General features: G+C 52.4%; 2 protein-coding genes across 10 annotated transcripts in view; one reads left to right on the forward strand and one right to left on the reverse strand.

Moving 5' to 3' along the window:
- ZIC4 (Zic family member 4) overlaps positions 1-11,751 on the reverse strand; it is a 35,404-nt gene extending 23,653 nt beyond the window's left edge. For 5 of the 9 annotated variants that reach the window (XR_012581634.1, XR_012581632.1, XR_012581633.1 and 2 more), the window contains exon 1: positions 526-1,735. Coding sequence is in view for 6 of the 9 variants with exons in the window: in XM_074547146.1 (XP_074403247.1) it covers positions 526-1,735 (1,210 nt within the window). In the remaining 3 variants the exon portion in view is untranslated. Of the gene's footprint in view, positions 1-525; positions 1,736-6,387; positions 6,473-9,234; positions 9,268-9,359; positions 10,014-11,364 lie in introns of those variants that run through there. The other 4 variants (XM_074547150.1, XM_074547149.1, XM_074547148.1 and 1 more) reach the window with 4 other exon arrangements.
- A 278-nt stretch (positions 11,752-12,029) lies between these two features.
- On the forward strand, positions 12,030-15,697 carry LOC102070602 (zinc finger protein ZIC 1). Its single transcript, XM_074547151.1, has 3 exons — positions 12,030-13,742; positions 14,909-15,072; positions 15,399-15,697. Exons 1-3 carry the CDS (start codon positions 12,767-12,769, stop codon positions 15,594-15,596), a joined length of 1,338 nt encoding a protein of 445 aa, XP_074403252.1. The 5' UTR covers positions 12,030-12,766; the 3' UTR covers positions 15,597-15,697.
- The last annotated feature ends 8,349 nt before the right edge of the window (positions 15,698-24,046 follow it).

Raw genomic sequence — 24,046 nt, forward strand, 5'->3', positions numbered from 1 at the left:
CTGTTGAACGAAAAGGTCGCAGCTGTGTTATTCTCACAATGTTCGAGCAGCAGCATCTCAGCGACATCAGTCAAAACTGACTAGACAAGTTGTAACTTCCATTGTTCACTTTTAATTTGTGAGCTTGCACAATGATTTCATTTTTTCCCCCCGACTACTTTAAATCGGGAAAAAAAATCCTCGCCTGTGTGAATTAGCAGAATTAGTAGCTATATCGTTCGATATTTACACAGATCTACCCATATAAACATTACAGCAACCTCTCTGCACAACCAGAAAAAAATATGGACGAGAATTCTGAGATTTGCTTTCGCTCTCCCCTTCCCCCCCCTTTCCTCCCCCTTCTCCAAACGGTAAAGAAGCAAACAAATCTGAGAATTTATTTTCCAGAAGTACTTGGCGTGCATTCAATAACAACTCAAAGGATACATTAAAAAAAAAAAAAAAAAAAAGAAAAGGAAAAAAAGCAAATCAGTACGCGGAATAACAGAGAGAAAGAGAGTAAAGAGAGCTATACATACTGACCTGTATGAGTTCTTTTGTGTATTTTGAGATTCTCTGATCTGGCAAACACTTTGCCACAGCCTGGGAAAGGGCAGGGGAAAGGTTTTTCACCTGTGTGGACTCTGATGTGATTTACAAGTTTATATTTGGCCTTGAAAGGTTTCCCTTCTCTTGGACACTCTTCCCAGAAACATATGTGATTGGACTGCTCGGGTCCTCCAACGTGCTCCACCGTGACATGAGTCACCAGCTCGTGCATCGTGCTGAAAGTTTTCGAGCATAATTTTTTGGGAGTCTGGTCCAACTCAATCCACTTACAGATGAGTTCCTGTTTGATGGGCTGCCTCATGTAACGAAAGAAGGCACCCGGGCCGTGGTGTGGAGCCAGGTTCACGTTCAGATTCATACCACCGTAGTTATGAAGCGAAGAAGCAGCAAAATGATCTGTCCTGGAGGCTGGTACTTGAGTGAAATGTTCAGACCTGGCGTACATTTCTCCAGGTAACCCCAGTCTGAGCTGTCCGTTTAGATGGCCACCTGGAGCTGCATGGGGAGGCTGCTCCTGGAGTCCAGTGAACAGAGAGGGATTCCCAGCTTCTGAGTGGTGGTGCTGGTGACCATGGTGTCCGGGGTAGCTACCTGTTGTTGAGACAAACAGTCCGTGGTGAGAACTTGCAGCGGGGTGCTGCTCGGTCAGCCCTGGCATGAGTGGGGCCGGCAGGTCTCTGTGGAGGAAGAAGTCCCTACCTGCTGCCAGAGCCTGGGCTGGGTGAGACACGGGGTAAGGGGCTGCTGGTGACTGCGCCGGGCCAAACGCTGCCGTGTGACTAGAGACCACCTCGGCTTGGCCTGCCATATGATGATGATGATGATGATGATGATGGTGGTGGTGGTGGTGGAGGAGCTGGTGGTGGGGATGAGGGGCAGGGCTGATCTTAAGGGCCGCGGGGTGATGCTGAGGAGGAGGATGAGGAGGAGGATGGTGGCGGTGCCCCATGTGTTCTGGCCGGAGCTGCTGCGGCCTGAGGCGGGACTCGGCGGCGTGTTCCCCCGGCGGCCTGGGCGCCGTGGTGTGAGGGTGCCCGGCGACGACCGGGAAGCCTGTCATGCTCTGAGGGGGGTGCTGCTGGTGGCGAGGAGCCCCCGCCAAGTCTACTAATCTGAGCGCCGTGTTCCGCCTGGAGAGAGCAGCAGGGTCCATCACCGGGATCCCCAGAGCATCCACGCTCATTAGCTTCTAACGCTAAAAAGTCACCTGACAGCGGGAGGAGAGATACACAGGGCAGCGGGGGGGAAGGGGGGGAGCGGGGGAAACAACTTTCTAGTTTTTTTCTTTTTTTTTTTTTCTCTCCTTTCTCCCAAAATAAAAAAGTTTCCCGGTCCCGCCGCCCCGGCGCGGGACGCACGGACGGCCGTGCCAGCGGGTGGGCTCGGGGGGCCGGCGGGAGGCTTTGGCGGCGGCCGGGGAGGTCCCGCGGCGCGGCCCGTCCTGCCCGGGGCCGGGGCGGCCCTCACGGCGCGGCGGGACCGGCCGGGCCGCGCTCCGGCCGCGCCGCTGCCCCGCCGGCCACACCATCGCCGCGCCCGCCTATTGGCTGCCGCCGCGGTGACGTCACCGTGACAGGTCCCGCCGCCGCCGGAGCGGGAGATCGCCTGTGCCGCGGGGGGCGCGCGCCGGGACGGGCTGCGCATGCGTCGCCGCGCCAGCCCTTCCCCCGACGCCCCCATCCGCAGCCTGGCCCGGCCCGGTCCGGCCCGGGGGGCTCTGCCTGGCATCTCGGCCCGGGGGGCTCTGCCCGGAGCCGGGCACTGCCGAGCTTCCGCATGCGGCCGGGGAAAAAGCCTCGGTGGGAGTGGAGGGCATCGCCCCGGCCTCCCCCTCGCCTCTGTCCGTTCCCGCTGCCCTGCCCTGAGACAAGGGGCGGCCGCGGGGTTCGCCCCCGGCAGAGCACGGGCAGCCCCGCCGGTCCCCGGCCAGAGCAGCGGCAGCCGGAGCGGTCCCGGTGCCGTCCTGCCGGCGGGGGCTCGGCACTTGTTGCCAGCGCGGGGAGAGCGTCCTTGCCCGGCAGAGGCTGCGGCCGAGCCGCACCGGCCGCTCGCTGGCCAGGCGGGCTCGGCCCGGGACTCACTCGGGCTATCGGCCCGGGACTCGGGCTACTGCCCCGGTGCCTGAGCCCGGACAAAGGATCCCTGAGAGATCCCATCCCCTTCTCCCTCCTCTGACAAGTTTTAGCAGTTATCTGGTTACTGGCCGCCGGAGAAATCGTGATGTTTAGGCTGAATCTGAATGTTTAACCCAGAAGAGGGAGTCTCTCCCTTTCCCTCTCTCACTTTCTCTCACGCACACTTACACGGCAGTTCCACGTAAAATCCCCGTTCTTGTCTTGAAGGAAAAGCATTGCCAAACATTCATAGCGGACTCGGTTCTGTTGGTTCTCACCTGAAGGAAATAACATGGTCTGCAGGGTTTGCGTGCTAGTGGTGGAAGTGTAGGTTTCGGTTTTAGCTGGACACACTGAGGCCTTACAGGTTTAGAAAAGCTTAGGGCTTCAGCACAGGAGGAAGCATCTGCTTAAGTTTTTAAGAAGGGGATTGTGAACTTAAAAAAGTTAATGAAACATGGAAAAAGATTCTTCTGCTCCAAGAAGGAAAAACACATCTTTAAATATCTACCCACTGTATTACCACAGTACTTGGATCCTGACACAAAAACGGCTCCACCATAACCTCACAGTCTTATGAAATATAGCAATGATTAATTCTCTACCCATCCCTTCAAACTCTCATAATTTTAATTTATTAACTCGCTGTTAACTTGCCAGTGGGTTCTTTACCAGATGGACGTCAGGTAAAGCTCCCAGCATAGAATTTTGCATTTCCATAAGAATTTAAGTGTTTGCGATCAATAGGCTTTATGTGAAGCAGTAAAACAAGAAACTACTTGGCAATGTCAACCCAGCTACCTTCATAACTGAAGCTGCAAGGCAAAGACTGGAAACCATAAGATTAAAGTTTAGGACATACCTAACCACACAGGAGACATCTTTGACACAGCTTCACACATTCTGGGTTGGCTGCAATTGCGTTTTGTCTCTGCTTGCATTTACCATACTTGCACTGTAAAACTAGGCTGATATTCAGGTAGCTAGCTATAGATACATCCTTGCACACATCTTTCTGAGTGGAGATGATGAAAAGTGACAAATGATGCAATTAGCTCCCCAACCTTACATAACATGTTTACGCAGGCATTTTAAACCACACACCATCCTCACAATATCTCAACTTTCAAGTCTACTTGCTCTACAAAATGGATTTGACAGTCCTATTCATGACCATCTCAATAGGAGTGCACAGAAGAGACAAACGTTAGGAAGTATGAATCTGTTACTTACAAATGTACTGAGACTGTGAATCCCAAATAAAGCTGCTTTCCTCATACCTCCTTAAAACTCTGCATCTCTACATACTTGTTATCCGTCAATTCTGACACTTCTCAGTCAAGGGAGAAAACATCTGGAAGAGTTTGCCAATTAAAAAAAAAGTCATAACCATTTTGCCCTAAGTTCATTTCAAATGTTGTGATGATTTCTTGCCAGACACTCATGGCTCTCAGCTGCCCCCCACTCAGGGCTGTCTCTCACACCCTTTTCCAGGCAGCGGAGGAGAACCTGGCCCTCGGTGTCCCTCACTGTTAGGTGAGGCTGATGTGAGCCCGGTTGTGTGCCGGGGGAGGCGGGCGGGGGCCGCCACATGACTGCGGGGAGGCGGAGAAACGGGCAAGAGGAGGGAAGCGGGCCCATACCCGGACGGGCTCCGCTCGTCTCCCACAATGTTTTGAAAACTCGAACGCCTGTCTGTGCAGCCCTTTGGCAGCTCGAGCTCAAACTGCTGCCACTCGAGAGCTGACCGAGGTCTCCTGCTTCTTGGCAGCGCCTGAGCCACGATTGACCAGACACGCCGGGCTCTCGGCAAACTCTCAAATGTGTCAACACCAGCTTCTGCAGGGCCAGCAAACTGGCTGCTTGATCCTGAGCACGAATTTCCCTATGGCTGCTGTGTGTCCGCCACCCCATCCTCAGCCCCTGGCCCCAAAGCTGGCCGGAGCTGGAGGGCTGTTCTAAAGAGGTGACACATTGTAAAGACGAGTCACCAGCACTTCTCTGGGCCCCGACCTGGCTCTCGTGGCAGAAGGTCGGGGCTGTCCCGAGGGTGAGCTGTGCCCTGGCTGAGGGCTGAGCTCTCCACTGGCTGAGGGCTGAGCTGTGCCCTGGCTGAGGGCTGAGCTGTCCCCTGGCTGAGGGCTGAGCTGTGCCCTGGCTGAGGGCTGAGCTGTCCCCTGGCTGAGGGTGAGCTGTCCCCTGGCTGAGGGCTGAGCTGTGCCCTGGCTGAGGGCTGAGCTCTCCCCTGGCTGAGGGCTGAGCTGTGCCCTGGCTGAGGGTGAACTGTGCCCTGGCTGAGGGCTGAGCTGTCCCCCCGCTTTCCGCTCCGCCTGCCACGGTTCGGGGGTGCGGCCCGCGGGGCAGCCCCGACCCTCCGGCCTGCCCGCACCCCCGGCCCGCCGCGCCGCCGAGGCCTGCAGCATGGAACCGGCTGCACAGCCCTTTGCGGGGCGGGAACGGCCCCAGCTGCTCATCGGCTTTACCTTAGCCTTGTTTTTTCGGTAGTAATCTACCTAAACATCAAGATGCTTGTCGCTATCGCTAGCATTGCTTCGAAGAGGCAGCCCCCTTTATAACCTCAGCTCAAGGCACAGCTCCTGCCCTCGGAGAGCACAAGAAAGCCAAATTTGACCTTCATCCTTTCCATGTTCTCCCACTTCCACCTCTGTGGAAACTTCCCGACCAGCCAGCTACAAAATATCCGGCCGGTGCCCGAGGCCTGGGCAGGGCCGGGATGCTCTGAACGCTTCAGACAGGCTTCGGAAGTTGCGTTTTTGGGCTTCAAATCCCAAACGACAGGAGAGGAACAGATCAGTCTGAAAACCCTTATCTTTACTGTGAGAAAGAGAAAAAACGCGAGGAGTAGAAGCAGAGAGGACCAAGAAAGTCACCCTGCGCTGTTCCTTATCCCTTAAACTCGCTTTGGCCGAGAGGGATGCGGGAAGCAGACTCAAGACCTGAGCCCGAGTCCCTGGCTGCCCCGGCAGAAGGCACTGCTGGTTAGGAAGAGGTCGTTCAAGAAAGCCTTTCAGCAATCCCAGTTTCACCTCGAGGAGGAGAGGGTATCGAATAGCTCGAGAGCACACTCTACCCTTGTTTTTATTCCCTCGCCCCATATCCACTTTTGGGGACTTCTTTATTTCAGGGCTCCCGAACAATGGGAAGTCAACCACCAGACAAGCAACGGTTTGTGCCTAGGTTTGCCTCTCACATTTTGTGACCTAGAGCTACCCTAGGACAAGCAAATCATATGCTTATTTTAAATAGAATATTTCATTCAGGACCTCAAGATTAAGGTATTCCTGTCAGATAAGCTGTCAGTCACTGACTACTTAGACACCACATTGTGGAAGCCTGGTATCCCTGGTAAAGATGATACATATCATGTAAACCCCATCAACAAGATCAAAGTCTTCTTCTTTAATAGGATCCAATACATGTCAAACCTCATTCCAATCAAATCGTCCGTAAATGAATTCAAGATGAATATGTCATAGAATAATGTGACAGTGCAATCACATGGGGTCAGGGGTTGTTGTTTCAATGAGAGAGTCGTCAAATATTAATTCTAGAACCTCCAAATGAATAGGCATTGAGCAGGATTAGGCAGCTGCTGGTGGGGTGTTCTGTCGCTGATTTGTGTTTATGCAAGTACGTTAAACACTAAGCTGAAAAAAATACAGTCTCCTTTGAACTGTAAAAAGGACATATTTTAACTTACTTGACTTTTCCAGGATGTTTCTGTAAAGTCGTTTTCTTTTCCTCATTACAAGGGGTGTCTTGTGCCTCATTTCCTGACTTTGTTCCTGTTTGGGGAGAGAGGTAGAAAGTTAAGAGCAAAACCATTTGTATGTGATGTGAAATGAGTAAGGCGCTCTGTATGTTGGTCATCATGGATTCAAAAAGAAAAGGAAAAGAACCCCAAAACCCCACAAAACCAACCCATAAAACCAAACCAATACACAAGTTAGGCAATGAGAAGGGAAGAGGAGCTTTCTCCGAGGGGAAACTGGAGGCTGCCTCCCCAGCAAAGCAGCACATGTTTTATGGAGTCATGAAGTTTCCATGGCTGATTTAGGGGGAAAAAAAAATATGAAAGGACATCTTTTCACTTCTCCTTTGATCTGACATTCACCTTCTGGCAGGCTATTGTAAGGCAAGTTTTTACCCACTCGGCTATATTGTTTACAGATCCTTCCGTCCCGAAATTAAATTCCGGACTCTCTGCGAGCCTCCAACACAAGTTGTTGTCTCAGCAAGGATTAGTATAGTACCACCCTGGCACTTCTCCCTGCCTATAATTTTCAGCTTGCTCTTTGCTCTCTGAAAGGCAGAGCACTGCCACTGCTACAGGCAGAACTTTGCACAGCTTGCTTTGAGCGGCAGCAATAGCTTTGAGAGCAGGTCTGGGGCTGGATGCAGTGTCTGAGTCTGAATTTTTGCAGATATCTTGGAAATGCTTAGGATTTTGTTTGTTTGGGTTTTAATACAGAAAAGCACACTAGAATCTGGAATCAGTTACATAAAATGACATTATATTATTATTATTATTATTATTATTATTATTATTATTATTATTGTTATTATTATTATTATTGTTATTATTATTATTATTATTATTACTATATTACTTTGGCTATATTATTATTATATTATTACTCTCACTACTATTATTATAGGCACTCCAGAGCTAGTAAACAAAAATCTGTGCTAAGACAAACACTTGATTATATTAATTATGAAACTTCATCATCGTATTACAGTCATAATCTTTCATAAATAATTTCTTGTCCTCCACATTTTCACTGCTGTGATGAAAATTACTGCCAAAACTTTAGTAATCCCTTAGGAATTTAAATTTCTAGTCAACTTCCATTCATTCTCGCACTTTTCCCAAGTCAGAGCGGCCAACATTGCCCCGCTAGTGAGGGGTTTGCAGGAGTTGTGCTTTATGGTTAGGGTGAGAGGCTGGAGGAGTGCTCAGTTCCCAAGTGTTCGCCAAAACTTGTTAAAACTGGACAAAAAAAAAAAAAAAACCCAACAAAATCGCTGCATTTAATATTTCAAATGGTTACCAGATGACAAAAAGGAAGGCGAAACAGTTCTGCATTTCAGAATAAATATTGGCTGAAACTCTGGCACGCTTTTCTCATCTGCACTGCGCCGTCGGCGGAGCAGGAGGGTTAGGACGTCCCCTTACCCGAAGCGTTGGGATGTCGGGCCCTGGTGTGGGGCACCAGTTCCCGCCGGTGTCGCTGGGGCTGCCACGGGACCCTCCCCGCCCGTTCCCTTCCCCGGACGCTGGCTCCCGCCCCGGGCCGGAGGTGCGGCCGAGCGGGGCCGGAGCCGCCGCCGCGCGGGTCCCGGGCGGGGCTGCGGCCGGAGCGAGCGGGCGGCGGCAGCCCCGGCGTGTGCCCCGCTTGTCACGCAACCTGTGCTGTCCGCGGCCGCGCAGGGCGGAGGGAGCGTCCCCGGGAAGGGCTTGGGGCAGAAATAAAGTTTCTCGTCTCCGGGTGGAGAGAGACCCTAGAGATGCCCGGCCAACGGGCTGGACTCCGCGGGGCTGAGGGATCGTGCGTGACAAAGGAGTGGCAGGAAAGGGGTCGGCGAGAAGCCCTCGCCAGTCCCCATCGGTCGGCGCTGTGCCGGTGCCCGGGGCTGGCACACTGAGTTGGGCTCGGGTCAGAGGTCACCAGGGTGTATCGCCCTGGGCAGGGATCTGGGAGCTCTCCCCCTTCCCCGGCCCGTTCCAGAGGCGGTTCGGTCCCTGGGGGCCGGGGGCAGGGTGGCAGCCCCTCCCCGGGCTGTGCCGGAGCAGCACCCAGGGCTCCCCGGGCAGCCCCCCGGCCGTGCCTGCGGGGGGGCGGGGAGAGCCGGAGGGGGCCGGCCGAGCTCGGGGCTCCGTCCCTCCCGCAGCCGCCTATAAAGCCGGGCTTGAGGTGCCGGGGCTCCGGCTCCCCCGAGGGCCCCGCGGCACCGGGTGCGGCCGTGGGCGAGGCTCTGGGCGGGGAGCGCGTCCCCCGGGACGCCTCCCCATGGGGCTCGCCATTGTCAGCGCTCGGCCCCCTCCGCACACCGCCCCGGGTTCCCGGCCCTGCCTGGCGGCCGCAGGACCCTCCCGGTCCCGGTGCTCGCCCGTCCGAAGCGAACCCGGCCGCAGTCGGGGCGGGGACAGCCCCAGCCCAGCTCTGCGCACCCCGCTGCCCTGTTCCGCGGGGCTCCGCCGCTGTGCGCTGCGCGGACCTCCAGGCCGAGCCTCCCTTTGCTTTTAGGGGGGCGGGCGCGGCTCCCGGCGTCCGACAGAAGGTGCCGGACAACCCTTCGGTGCTTCCCGGGCTCTCCGCCCGCCCCCGCTGCCGCCGGGACCCTGCCCTAAGTGGGCAAGGGGCGGCCGAGGCGCTGCCCCCCCCGCACCGCACGGTTCCAGCCCTTCCTCCCGGGGGGGCCAAGCCTCCTCCCGACAACCCCCCCCCGACCACAGGGAGATCTCGTCCAGCCCTTGGGGCAGGCGGTGGGGGCTAGCCAGCCGCCCGGGCTGCACAGGCACCCCCTACACCCAGGCACTTACCCCTGTGACCTGTTGAAGGTTTCCCCTCATTTCTGAACTGGCGAAAATAAAAGTGGGGGTGGAGGGGAAGGGAAAAGAAAGAAAGAATGAAAGAAGAAAACAATAACCCCCCCCTAAGAACCCACCACCTCTTTGGCGCTCGCATCGAGGCGGTCATCCTTCATTTCTTCTTTTCTTGCTTTCTGGAAGCAGTTAGGGAATGTATGATGAAGCAGAAATGAGCCGTCAGGATGATATTTTAATGGCTTATATGTCACGTTGGTGCATGTGGCTTTGAACTGGAGCAGCTTTCGTTTCCTGCAGAGAGCGCACCGCAAATCCCACTTGATAACTTCTACAACCCACAACATTTTTTTTTTTTACATTCACTCTTACACTGTATATTTAGATACGCTTCCTAAAAATACCTTCTTGTCTGCCTTCTCGTACATTTTGCACCGACCTGGAATGATCACTGGTTTCCCCTTGCACTGGGAGGCAGGCTAGCACTGAACTACCCAACTTTGTAGCTCTCCGAATGCCATCGCCCAGCACACTTCACAATAAGGCTGACAACTCTGTCCCTCGCTTAATTTTAGCACCAAATACAGAAAGTAGAGCAACACCCGCCTTAAGACTGTGTCCACACCCAGGCGCTCCCTAGAGCGGGTATACCTGTTGCTCTGAGCTATTGCAATTCCATCAAATAAATTCCGTAGAATAAATGCAAACGTGTAGATTCAGCTCACCATTATTCTAAAATAAAAAACCCCAAAACCCACCAAACCCTGTAAAGCCTCCCGAGATCCAAGGAAAATTACATAATAGATCTGCTTTGAAAGCTATCTCCTGCACCGAGCACAGGCACACTGCGTCTGCAGATAAACTGCGGCGAAACATTCCGTCAAGGCGTATCAAAGTTTATTTATTGTCGTTGATGTTTGTTTGTTTGTTTTCTAGCCGCAATGGCCATTTTATACCTCTCAAAAGGAGGCAGTTCTCGCCCGAGAAGGGTTCTCGCAGCATCGCAGCCGGTCCGACTCCCCAGTACCTGCGCTGCGGATTGCTTACCAGCGGCTATAATTAGAGAGGATGAGTTTAAAGTTTCTTTGTTTGGAACTAGGAATTGGAGGGGCTCGGATTGAGCTGCGAAGGAGGCAAGTGAAGGGCTGAACAAAGGCGAAATGTATGGAGTCTGACTCTTAGCGAGCTTTTGGTGTTTTCGTTACTAGAAAATAATTAGAGCTAATGAATATGCAGGCGAGCGAGTAAATAAATAATTTGCCAGTTTTATATCTGTACGCACACGGGCACATACGTAAGTGTATCTATACATACACACACAAAGGCGTCTATATTTTAAAGTTTCTTGAGATACTTTTTTAAAGAGCCGAAGCATCGTTTAAAATATGGTACAAATGTTGCCTAGCTTAATTGATGAAGCCACTAAGGTTTTCTGCTTTTAAATACCATACTTATACATTTCAACAATCATTTTAATATATAGTCAATGGCTCTTTGTAGCAGGAAAAAAAAAGAACTATCCACAGTTTTTCAATAGACTTTGAGCTGGGGAAAGACAGGTTAATCGAGGGTTGCATCTAGAAAACAACCAAGTGTTGTATGTTTGCACTGAATCCAAATGTCTGCATTTTTCTAACTAAATCAAAGGGAGTGTTATTTCTTTTTCTGCTCACTCATCTGAAGGTAAGTAAATTTTCTCTGGCGATCAAAAGCCTGGTCAGCAACAAAGACACCGCCTGCTTTTTCCACCGTCCTGGTGTGGCAAGTTGAGGAATTTCAATAACTGTGACAAGGGTGACTGATTTGTGAACTAGAAAAGGTTTGAATGTCAGAAAATTTACATTGCTCCTATCGAGGACTTAAAATAAATTTCCTCCCCCCCCCCCAAAAAAAAAAAAAAAAGAAAGAGAGAGAGAGAGAAGTAACCGTGAGTTACATGCAGTAGGAGGAGAAATAATGTAGGTTTGGAAAATTTACAGTTTTACCTGAATGAGAGAGACTCCGTAAAAGAGAGAGCAAGCGACAGAGAGAGAAAATGAGAGCGAGAGAGAAAAGAGAAGGAAAATAGCAAAAAAAAGGAGGCGAAACAACAACAACAAAATTAGAAAGTTAAGAGTGCTCACCCACCTGCGTTTTGATGGGTGCAGAAAACAAGATTTATTTCAGAAACCTGATGGAGGGATAGAGTCAGCTACACAGAGAAATCACGCCTGGTATTTAAAAATTAGATCAAGAGCACCCAGCACCTACTCTCGGAGAGCTTCAGTTTTAAATAAGAAGAAAGCACCTTCAAAAGACGCGAATCCCTATAGGGCTTCTCTTTCCAAAGCCTAAAAAGTTGCTCAGTGATCTTAAAAATTCAGGATCACCACGAAATCATCATAACCATCATTATCAGAGTGCTGGAGACAGAGGGACAGAGAGAGGGAGAACGGGGGACAAAATAACCCTAATAATAGATTTTTTTTTCCCCTTAGCGTACACATACACACAAAAAGATGCGCTGGAAATATTTTCGTGGGGGCAAAAAAAAAAAAAAAAAAAAGAAGCAAAAGCAAAAAAAAAAAAAAGAGGTTTATATATATTAAAAAAAAAAAAAAGTTGGGGCTGCTGCAGCCCCGTTTGTCAGAGCGGTGTCAGGGCGCCACAATACCTGCGATGGATGGGGCGGCGCGGCCAATCAGCGGGCGCGGGCGGCGGGGCCGGGGGCAGCGACGCGGGGAAGGGGGAGCCGGGCCCGGCCAATGCGCGCCCACGTCCGCCCGCACGGCGCTCCGCCCCCGGCTCCCATTCATCAAGGGGGGGGACGGTGTCGTCTTTTCAATTCATTTATCTGCAGGAATGATTGCCGCTATCAGTCTCGCGTTCACCGCCCGGCTGAGGAGGTGAAAGTTTCTCCCCAGGAAGATAAACCGCAAAAGACAATATTGTGCATGATTTGCGCCTTTTTTTTGCGGAGCGAAAAAAAAAAAAAAAAGGCCCCCCGAAAAAAAAAAATCGGGTGAGTGTGGGGAAGCTCGAAGAGGAGAGAGAAACAATCTCTCGGCCACTTTGCAACATTCCTATAGCCAAAAAAATCACTGAAGGAAGTTTCTTTTTTGTTTTGGTTTTTTTTAATTTTTTTTTTTTTTTTTTTTGCTGCCTGTGTTGAACTCTCGCCGTTATTGTTATTTGCAGCCAGTTTATTTTTGAGCTCACCCAACCCCCCCCTCCCCACTTAAACCTCCCTGAAAAGTCAAAGCAGAGAGACAGTGAATATTTTTGGGGCACGTTTTTATTATTATTATTTGCAACTGGGAAGATCTCTTCCCCCCTTCCGCACCAGCCTTTTTTTTTTTTTTTCCTTTTTTTTTCCTTCCCCCTGCGCTGATGCCGAAGGGGGTGTTTTTGATGTGGTTGCTTTGGTGGTGATCGTCGCTGACTTTCCAAAGAGGGTGTTTTCGCCGCCGCTGCTGCTGCTGCTGCTTCTCTCCGCGTTGTGTGTGTGCGCGCGTGCTTTTTTTTTGGTTGCTGCATCGACGCTGGGAAGATGCTTCTGGATGCTGGACCGCAGTATCCCGCCATAGGAGTCACTACCTTCGGATCCTCTCGCCACCACTCCACGGCCGATGTCACGGACAGAGAAGTGGGGCTGGGGATCAACCCCTTCGCCGACGGCATGGGGGCCTTCAAAATCAACCCCAGCACCCACGAGCTGGCCTCGGCCGGCCAGACCGCCTTCACCTCTCAGGCGCCCGGCTACGCGGCGGCGGCCCTGGGGCACCACCACCACCCGACCCATGTCAGCTCCTATTCCAGCGCCGCCTTCAACTCCACCCGGGACTTTCTGTTCCGCAACCGCGGCTTCGGGGAGGCGGCGGCCGCCAGCGCCCAGCACAGCCTCTTCGCCTCCGCCGCCGGCAGCTTCGCCGGACCCCACGGACACACAGATGCCGCGGGACATATACTTTTCCCGGGGCTGCACGAACAAGCCACCAGCCACGCTTCGCCCAACGTGGTGAACGGGCAGATGCGCCTGGGCTTCTCCGGAGACATGTACGGCAGACCCGACCAGTACGGCCAGGTCACCAGCCCTCGCTCCGAGCACTACGCCTCGACCCAGCTGCACGGCTACGGCCACATGAACATGAACATGGCAGCCCACCACGGGGCAGGGGCCTTCTTTCGTTACATGAGGCAGCCCATCAAACAGGAACTCATCTGTAAGTGGATTGAGCCCGAGCAATTGTCAAACCCCAAAAAGTCCTGCAACAAAACTTTCAGCACGATGCACGAGCTGGTGACTCATGTCACGGTGGAGCACGTTGGAGGACCCGAGCAGTCCAATCACATATGTTTCTGGGAAGAGTGTCCGAGAGAAGGGAAACCTTTCAAGGCCAAATATAAACTTGTAAATCACATCAGAGTCCACACAGGTGAAAAACCTTTCCCCTGCCCTTTCCCAGGCTGTGGCAAAGTGTTTGCCAGATCAGAGAATCTCAAAATACACAAAAGAACTCATACAGGTACGGTAACCTTCTCTGTCGCTTTTCTCTGTGCGAGTGGAAGCGCCGAGCGCCGGGGCCGGAGCGGGACGCGGGGCCGTGCCGGAGGGGTTGGGGGCCGGCTCGGCCGAGCCTCGCATGGGAAAGAGGGGTTTCGGTCCAGGGACCGCTGCTTTTTATCCGGGAGAGGCCGGCTCGGAGCTCCGCTGCAAAACGAGCTCGGTCACAGCCACGCCAGCAGCAGCAACAAAAAGAAAATGATCCCTGCCGAGGCAGAGGGGGAGGACGGCAGGGTTTGCTGCTGGGATTGTTAGGGCGGAGGGGGTGGGGTGGGGGAATCGCAGCAACCTGTCCTGTTTAAATTTATAGGTTTTAATTAATAATTGTTCGGCAGTTTTGGCTGTGGCACGATGAGAAATTGTGCTAAATGTTGTAGGCAGCTCATTCGTCTCCTCTCTGCAATTCAGGGCTTGGTAAATATTTAATTCCGTTGAGCGATATTAAACAAACCGAGCCCGGCGCGTTACTGTGTTATTGTTGTGGGGAGGGGAGGCGCCGGTATTCCTGAGAACTTTTTCCTTCTTGGGAGGTGGGAATGCAGCAGCCTCTGGCCGGGAGAGCGATCTCCCCTCGCTCCCACCCCCGAACGCTGAAAGGCAGAGCCGCTTTCCCCAGCGCTTTTGCCGAGGGTTTGTGGAGCTGCCCTCTCGCTGATTTCCCGGACAGAATAATTTTCAATAATGCAAAAAAATATCGGGGAGGGGGCTGAGGGGGGTGAGAGAGTAAAATATTACGAGAACGAGTTGTAAAATCGGAAACCAGCTGCTGAGGATCGTGTGTAATATCCCACCACGCCTGCTCTCTCGCTCGGAGCGTTGTGAAGAGGGAGAGGTGCCCGGGACTGGGGTTGAAAGGAAATTCACCCCTCCAAAGGAAAAGGGCGGAAAAAAAAAGTTATTTAGCTGCCCTGCTCTCCGAAACGGGCGCTTTGCGGGAGTCGGAGGTCCGGAAAAGATAGAGACTAGAAGCAAGGTTTTGGGATTCGAGCCGCGCTGAAGTTAGAAAGTTGCGAGTGTTTGAAATGGAGCCCTGGGCTCCGTCCGGCGGTACGGTGACAATGAGCCATCCAGCCGGCCCTGCTTAATCAGATCCCTTTCCCCCCCCCCTCCCCCTTCCCTCTGCAATAGGTGAAAAACCATTTAAGTGTGAGTTCGAGGGCTGTGACAGGCGCTTTGCAAACAGCAGCGACCGCAAAAAGCACATGCATGTGCACACTTCCGACAAGCCCTATCTCTGCAAAATGTGCGACAAGTCCTACACGCACCCCAGCTCCCTCCGAAAGCACATGAAGGTAAATGGAGGCGCCTGGCCTGCCCGGGCGGAGGGCGGCGGGGCCGGGCCTGCGAGCGGAGCGCTGCCCGGGGCCGGCCGGCAGCGGGGCCCCGGCTCGGGCCCGGCCCCGCCGCGGGGCCTGCGCTCAGGGCCGGGAGGGGCAGGGAGGCGGCGGCAGGAGCGGCCGGGGGGCCTGGCCCGGCGGGCAGGGCCGGGGCTGCAGCCGGGGAGCCCCACAGGAGAGCCCGAGCCGGGGCCCGCCGCTGCTCCCCGGGGCCGGCGCGTCCCCAGGCCGAGGCCTCCGTCCGCCGCCGCTTCTATCTCTGCCCGGGTTTTCTCTTGCAGGTCCATGAATCATCCTCACAGGGGTCCCAGCCTTCTCCCGCCGCCAGCTCAGGCTACGAGTCCTCCACCCCTCCAACCATCGTGTCTCCATCCACAGAAAACCAGACTGCCAGCTCCTTATCCCCTTCCTCCTCCGCAGTCCATCACACGTCCAGCCACAGCACGCTTACATCAAATTTTAACGAATGGTACGTCTAAAACGCTAAAACAAAACAACAACAACAACAAAACACAAACCGAAACAAAAAAAAAAGCCCCAAGCGAGCAAACAAATACCCTATTTAAAGACTCCAAAATAATGGACACTCTGAAATCAAAATTTAAATGAGCAAACAAAAATAAAATGCTGCCAGTAGACCCAGGACTGAGTAAAATGAAGACTTAATTTTTAAAAATATTTTTCTTTTTTTTGTCCTCCATTATTTCTCTCTCTGTCTCTTTTTTTTTTTTAATTTTTCCTTTATTTTTTTTCTTTTATTTTTTTTTCCTGACTGTTCTGCTCTGTTCCAAGGCTTGGTAGGCGAAGGGGTTAGTAGAATGCATACGAAGACAAGGTTACCAGGGCAAATGCCAACTGTGTAGGGCTTCACTGGAAACCACTGATTAGAGATCGCCAACTGCATGTCTGCTCGGGCAGCGGCCTTCTCCCCCATCCCCTCTTGTAAATACAGAATTATTAGCATCAAAAACAAAACGACAAAAAAAGTGTACTGTTTGATTTTGTAAATAGTTATATCGCAAGTTGAATAAGGGGATATGTGGATTTGTGGTCTTTGCATATATGTGGGGGGAGGGGCGGGCGGGCGGGAGCGGCAGCGGGGGGGCGGAGGTGGTGGGGGGGCAGAGGGAAGAGGTAGAAATTCAACTATTTGTACTGAATGGCAAGAATGTTCTAGTAAATGTGTATCAAAATGTGAATTACTTTGTATTATTACAGTCTAAACGTCGATCTAACAGAATATTATTGGTATTAATGTGCTTTTTTGTATAAAGTGCAACATTTCGTCCCAAAGTCCAGTCTAAGTAGTGCAGTAAAATGTTGTTACACGTCCTGTCAAGAAATTCGTACAGTGAAAGCCTGGATCTGCGTGTCAAACTGTTACATTTGTTTATGTAAAGTGATATTAAAAAAAAAAAAAAGATATAAACTATATCTGTCCGTTGCTTTTGGCAAATACAAGAACATAATGTATATAAATCCTAATTTCCATATTTATCCGCATGTAAAGGTCCGGTTATACCTGTTACAAGATATTCAATATTTATGGCTAGAAGAATTGGTATGTAAAATTTAGTTTACAGAACTGTTTGGTAACATTTCGTACCTTATTAAAGATTCTTAAATCCCAAGAATTGTGGTAGGAATTGTTATTCACTAAGTCAACCTGCTGCAACTCCTACTAGCTTTAGGATATTAGAATAAAACTGTCCCAGTTTTTCACTGCTTTCCATTATGTCATCACTAAAGCAGCGAAGGTGATATAAATGTGATAAATGAAAGGATCCCTGCTGGCATTACTATAGTGTGTAATTAGTATTTATATCAAAATTTATGAAACAAATTTTCGGCCGCAGTATAATTTAAATGACCTTTGCAGACATAGAATAACAACCATAAAAATAACAGAAATAGATTGCATATGCTACATAAATATTAATGTGGGGAATTGTTACACGAGAAGTGCTGCATTCCAGCCCAACACTGTCCATGAATCTGCATAGACTGGGTCCCTAAATTAAATTAATTCGGATAACATATATTAGGAGATTTAAAACAGAGGAGATTTCGGTTGCTATTTTAATTTAAGGCATTTATGACCATAACTAATTCTTAGGCAGTGGATTCATGACTTTCCTTGGGCCTTTTACTCCAAGAAATACAGCACTGTTTCACGAAGGCCGTTGTTGTTGTTGTGTGTATTTCTATTTGATTTTTTTTCTTCTTTCTTTTTTCTTTGCTGATATTCCTTAAAACGTGATGTTAATTTAAATCAATTACTTCTTATGCTATGTTATTATTATTACTATAATTTTGCTAGTGTTAATAGCTTTCTAAAAAAATAAATGTAGGGCATAAGAATTATTTTATGTAATTTGATTATCTTTCTATCTCTTTTATTTATTTCTCATTTACTTAAGAAATTCGTTCCATTGGCTGGCGTTGATACAGTAAATTTGTAAATGAGAAGACAATATAAAAAATCTAAATTACTTGTGCTTAATGACTGTAGCAGAACGCCTTTTCTCTAAATCAGATTGTCTTCCTTGCAGTTTAGTTTGATAGATTTGCAAGCTGTACTGCTTCCACTAACTTAGCTACGGTTGTTGGAACTGTTGGGCTTTGTTCCTGGTTGTAGCTTGCATGATCGCCCCATTAAGCAGACAACATATCAACAGACAACACAAATCATGAGGTTGGCTAAAGCTGCGAGGGCTTGTGATATGTCATAGAGTGAATTGCACAAACTGACCTTCCAGTAGACCAAGATGACACTTTAACAGCTTCTTTAAAGAAATATTATGTGTACGGCGAGTCAATGGCCATATTAACCGCTCGGGGGGCGGGGGTGCGGGGGAAGCCGCGCTCCCCTCCATCAGTGCGGGCACTCCGCAGCCCCGGCGCTAACCCGCCCAGAGCACAGCCCTGCCTCTCAGCAGCCCTCCGCGAGGATATTCCTTTGTCCCCAACATTTGGGGATCTCCCTCGGAGAGACTTTCCCCTGCCCGAGAGCGTACGCCTCATCCCCCACACCTCCAGAAAAGAAAAAAAAAAAAGGAAATAAGAAAAAGAGAGTTTGTCTTGCTCATCCTAATCCCTGCTCCTGCCAGTTCGGCATCGCCGCCTGCTCCCTGCAGCACCCGTGGGAAGGCTTCGCTTTAACTTTACTTTCTACAAAATGTTATTATTGTAAGGCTAATACCAGTTTTCAATGAAAAGAGCGCCACCTTGCAGGGTTTGGCGAGATAGGAAAAGTTGGAGCCCGGTGGGACCGGGGCAGAAAGTGTTGGGACTTGAGGAAATGTAGCCCACCGGGCAAAAGAGCCGGAGGGGAAAGTGTTTCATGCGCCGAAAATGTTGCTTTGTTGCGAATCTTTCAGGGTAGCTATCTCGGCGATTTTACTGGGCATCTTTTATAAAAAATGTAACCTGGGCGTATCTAAGAAAAAAGGAATCGTTGCGCTCGTCTGAGCCACCCATCTGTAAAGTAAACCGGAGAAACGTGGTGAGGGTGAGATATTTTAAAGATGCGTATTTGCAACTTTCTTTGAACTTGTGTAAAGTCCCTAGTGGTCGCTTAACACAGATCTGTTACTTGTGTGTGTTGGAACACTTGGCTAATGAGGATTCTTTTAAACTTTCAGTCTGAGGTTTGTTTGAGCGTCCTACAGCAGAAAGGATGATTCTAATGTTGTTGTTGCTGCTGCTGTAGGTTTTTTATCTGGGCTGAGGGGAACTGTGCGATACTGGTTGATCTCCATCCCGTGTATGTTCTGAATTAGCGACGATCACTGGGGCTGGAATTGTTAATGCTGAATTCAAGTCCACGCCATGCTGGTGCTTGTGCTGTTCGCTTGGCTCTGGAGAGGGGAGCAGTGCTTTGAAATCCCCGGCAGAGAGAGAGATGTTTCTCAGGCAGAGAGGTTGTGAGGTTTCTCTCGGGGGTTTCTGCGCTATTTTAGTCCCTACAGTCAACTTTCCTCTAGCAAGGCTCCCTTTGCGGATTTATTCACGAAGGCTTGCGAGGAGAAGCACCGACCCCAGCTCTCCAGCCTCAACGGGGGCCATCACACTCTTTCCGATGTCTGGCTCTGGAGATGATGTAGCTGTACTTTTCCCGGGTGGGAAAAGTAGATTTCGCAGCCCCCGGCAGGCCGTGCCGACAGCCCCGTGCCGCTCCGCGCTGCCTGCTCAGGGCTAGGCAGAACGCTTAGGTCCCATGTCTGCCGTCCGCAGCCTCCCGCGCCCGCGGAGCCTCCCGCCGCTGTAGGGGAGTGTTTGGAGATACCCAAAGCAGGACGGCAGTGCCGGCGGGGAGAGCCCGGGTGGGTGGGTGTCTGGAGGGCTGTGTGTGCTGGCCCCTCTCGGGTGGCCACCCCCGGCCGTGCTTGTGCCGTTTGCTCGCAGTAAGTTAAATGCAAAACTATAATCAGGCGCTTCCACTTCCCCCTCGAAAGACTCGCCTTTCAGGTCGCTTTAATGGTTTGTGAGTGATCGCTTGAATTTATTAAGAGGCAAGTCCGGCATTCATAAGGCAAAGTTAGCTTCTTTAGTCCAGACACTGTTTGAAATGGGGACACCCGCTCCGCTCTGTCTTCGTCAGGTTATCGCCCTTCTTTTAGCCGTGAGGAAGCAGCAGTCCGCGGACTGATGCGCGGAGGAGCATCGACGCTTTTATTTACTGCTTTTCTGGCCACGCTAGTAAACGGCTCTGACTTTATAAGTTTTCCTGTGTCCAGAAGCCTCCCTCTTCTCGCAGCAGCTCTCAAAGGGAGCGAGCAGCGAGCCGGGCCGCGGGCCGGGCCGGGGCGCGCAGGAGCCGCGCTTCACTCCCGGGGCCGCAGGAGCCCCGGCACGGCCGGCGCGGAGCCAAAGCCCCGCCGCAAAGCCGCTTCCAGCAGGCAGGACGGGCCAGGAGAAGGGGAAAGGGCAGAGTGTGTCAAGTGACCTGTCGCTGAAAGAACCCGCGTGGGTTTTGCCGCTGCAGCTCAGAGGGAGAGGAATTCGTGAGCGGTAAGCCCACGAAGGAGGCCGCGCAGGTACCAGGCGCACCGTGCATCACCATCGCAAAGTTTCCATCTGCGTTTGCACACGCAGCACGCCCGCCAAGCCGCCCTGGCTGTGCCCGCCCGTGGCTGTGCCCGCCGTGGCTGTGCCCGCCGTGGCTGTGCCTGCTCGTGGCTGTGCCTGCTCTGGCTGTGCCCGCTCTGGCTGTGCCAACTCTGGCTGTGCCCTGCGCCCGCCCGTGGCTGTGCCCGCCCGTGGCTGTGTCCCCCCGTGACTGTGCCCGCTCTGGCTGTGCCCGCCCTGGCTGTGCCCGCCCGGGGCTGTGCCCGCCCGTGGCCGCCCCACGCTCACGTGAGGGCCGGGCACCTCGAGAGGAGGGCTCCATCCCGCGGTCAGCGCGGCGTTCCCGCGGGAATCAGCACATTTCCCTCAAAGGTGCCCGGTCATTCCCTGCTGAGCGGGGCTGTGCTGCGGGGGAGAGGCCGGGAAGGCGGAGAGGCCCGGCCGGGCCCAGCGCGGCCGCGCAGCCCGGCTGCGGAGCGGCTCCGAGGGCGCGGGGGTCCCGTGGCGGGCACGGACACGGCCTGTGCTGTGGCTGCAGCTCACGGGACACGCGGTTACCGCCGCGGATGCACACAAGCTCACCGAAATCACCGTTCGCGCTGCTGATTGTGTTACGAATATGTCCGTATCTGTGCATTACCTCTCTCTCTATCTACATTTGTACGTAAAGGAAGAACGGCGTTTCTAGAAGGACACCCGTTCATGTGTTTACACGGAAGTACATTTTCGAAGGCTCACAGAACCTCAGTGCAAATGTTCTGTACAGTGGGTGGCATTTGTAACAGAATGGGTGTAATTTCCAAATTCACCCGGAAAGATTAATAATTGAGATTTCTATTTTGAATGAGGGGCATGTCTGATTTCCTGAACCTGCTGAACGTATGAAGGTGGGTTCCATTTCCCCGCAAAGGTACTGCGTTTTAGGGAGCATTGTTTATTAAAAATGGCCAAGGTTTTTATTTTGTATCATTTTTTTCCCCTGCTGAGGACGTCTATGGGTCAGATTTGGTTCATCTTCGATAACATGAAACACGATCCTGTGAAGAGAAGGGGCTATTTTTATCATGCAGCTGGAAGCTGTCATCAATTCGTAACATTTATTTCGGCTTTAGAACGATAGTATAAAATAGCATGAAGTTTCCAGATGACGCCCGTACTGCAGACAGGATTTTTCAAGTATAATAAATCAAATTAATTACCTTTTAGATATATACAATCATACTACCTCTCTATGAAACTGCTATTAAAAAAATGCTCGATGTGTGCATCTGTGATTGTGCATGTGTTTACATCTGGGGACCCAAACACAGAATTAGCTGTCTGGGGTAGCTGCAGCGAGGGTACAGGATCAATGGGGCACACTCAAGTCCGAGTCCTCACATTCTGCTTGTCGAGACCTGGGCACGGCTTTGCTTAGCAAAAAAAAGGAAAGTTGTGTTTTGGCACGGGGCAGAACTGTAAGATCCTTTAGTACCCTTTCCACTTCCAAAAATCCCGTGAGGAAATATGACCAAAGAGTAAGGATACAATAAGCCCGGGGAAAAATCCCCACATGAACAAGCTTCCCCCGGCCAGGCCATGTGTTTTGTGCTTGATGTTGCCTCTTTGGGGGCCGGGAGGCAGCCGGGACGTTCAGGACTGACCACCTGGGGACGACGGTTCCTGGAAACCGCGGCTGTGTGTGTGGCGTCCCGGTGTGTCACAGGGGTGTGTGTGTGTTTGTGGGGTGTGTGTGTGTGTGAGTGCTCTGTGAGTGTGAGTGCTCTGTGCGTGTCACTGGGGGTGTGTGTGTGTGTGTGTGAGCGCTCTGAGTGTGAGTGCCGTGTGTGTGAGTGTGAGTGCTCTGTGCCTGTCACAGCGGTGTGTTTTTGTGGGGTGTGTGTGTGTTTGTGTGAGTGCCGTGTGTGTGAGCGCTCTGTCAGTGAGTGTGAGCGCTCTGTGAGTGTGAGTGCTCTGCGCCTATCAGTGGGGTGTGTGTGTCACTGGGGTGTGTGTGTGTCACTGGGGTATGTGTGTGTTTGTGTGAGTGCTCTGTGTGTGAGTGCTCTGTGCGTGTCACTGGTGTGTGTGTGTTTGTGCGAGCACTCTGTGTGTGAGCTCTGTGTGAGTGAGTGATGTTGGATGCGTGTGTGCATCTGCACGCGTGTGATGCGTGTGTGAGCGCTGCGTGAGCGTGTGAGCCCTCCGTACGAGTCCCGTGCGAGCGGTGCGAGTGTCTGGCTGTGTCTGTCTGTCTGTCTGTCTGTCTGTGTGCGAGCGCCCGCCGAGCGCCCCGGCGGCAGCCCTGGCGGCGCATGCGCGCCCGCGGTGCGGCTGCACGTGCTGTTGAATATTTATGACGCGGCCCCGCCGCCCGCGGAAGGTGCCCGCGCCCGCCCCGCGCCCGCCTTGCGCCCGCCCCGCGCCCGCGCACCGCAGCGCCGCCGCCGCACGTGCTGCCCGCCCGCCCCGCACCGCCCGGCACCGCCCGGCACCGCCCGGCTGCCCCCGCAGCAACGAACCCTGCCCCGCAGCCCGGCGGGCGCTTCCAGCCTCCCCTGCACGCCGGGCAAACGCGATCTCCCTCCCTCCTTTACCGGGCTCTCCAGCCACCCCCGGCCCCCTCCCCACCGCCGCTCTCAGCGCCGGGGGTCGCCGGCCGAGTGGCTTTTCGTGGGCTGATGTGTCAAAACGCGACGGGTACAGTCACCAGAAGGGAACCGTCTCTGGTGAAGAGGGAAAGGTTCTTGTAATGGATTCCTTTCTGTCTCGCTCCTCTTAAGAAAACCTCATCATACTGTATGGCCCATCATATTTTATTGCTGATATATCGACATTGCGCTATAGATCCAAGGAAGATTCACAGGCTCTAGGCATTTTTTCCTTTGTAGGCTGTAGGTTTTTAATTTTTAATTTTTTTTTTAAACAAATAGTAGCAATTCCCAGTACTCATTGTTCGGCGGCAGAAAGTGATTTTAAAGCCTTTTGTAGGGTGGCAAAATAACATCCCATAGTATCAGAAATATACTTCTGTATCTTGGTAATGACGTGGATTTTTCTTTCCCCGGAGCCCGGTGGGAGCGGGCAGGATGGAGGCAGGAGCCCTCGGAACAAGTGCGGGCTCCCGGGCACTTGACCCGGCCCGGGCACGGCGGCATCCGCACGGCCCGGCCCAGCACCCACGAAGTTCCCCGAAAGGCCCTTCCGGGTGGAGCCGGACTGGAAATCGCCCAGCGACAATTCCCTCTCCATATCCTCTGTCTCCCTCTTCCCCCTCCGCCATAGCCCACCTCTCTCCATCGCCCCCTCTCCTCTCCCTGCCCGGCGCTGCCGACGAACGCGCCCATGGGTGTGTGCTCCTGGGCTGGGCTGTGGAACCCTCTCCGGCCAACACCTGAGTGCCCGTGTCCCCCTCCCCGCAGGGCTGAGCTTCCCTGCACGCCCCAGCCGACTACAAGGGGCAACAATAAAGCCGATGTCCATCATGCCGCCTTTTCATTTCGGAAAGGGCAGATCCTGACCTCGGTTCCTCAAGTGGAAGCTTGTCTTGGGCACTCACTGTTGTCACCATTTGCTCCAACATTTAAACAGATGTATATTCATACATATTTCCCCCCTATTTGCCATCCAGGCTTTTTTTATTTCTTCCATTTTCCCCCTCAGTCGAAGGGGAAGCTCCCCGGTAATTGCAGGGGCAGGAGAGCGGCGTTCAGGGGGACAGTGGCACCCGGGCACACACCTGAGCCACACGCCCACGCCTTCGCGTGGGAACCCGCTCCCACCATTCAGCTCCCAAGAAAACTGTTGATCCCTAAGTGTGAGCCCGAACCTTTGCATTTAGTGCTCACGGCTGCTTCGTTTCCTCCCTCCCCCAGCCCTT

Source organism: Zonotrichia albicollis, chromosome 9 (genome assembly GCF_047830755.1).
Source record: "Zonotrichia albicollis isolate bZonAlb1 chromosome 9, bZonAlb1.hap1, whole genome shotgun sequence".
NCBI classification, from domain to species: domain Eukaryota; kingdom Metazoa; phylum Chordata; class Aves; order Passeriformes; family Passerellidae; genus Zonotrichia; species Zonotrichia albicollis.

Excerpts from the sequence above, each read along its gene's own strand:
- LOC102070602 (XM_074547151.1), top strand. The coding sequence starts at position 12,767 with ATGCTTCTGGATGCTGGACCGCAGTATCCCGCCATAGGAGTCACTACC. Across the intron at positions 13,743-14,908 it reads ACACAAAAGAACTCATACAG|GTGAAAAACCATTTAAGTGT; the intron begins GTACGGTAACCT and ends CCTCTGCAATAG. Across the intron at positions 15,073-15,398 it reads CCCTCCGAAAGCACATGAAG|GTCCATGAATCATCCTCACA; the intron begins GTAAATGGAGGC and ends TTTCTCTTGCAG.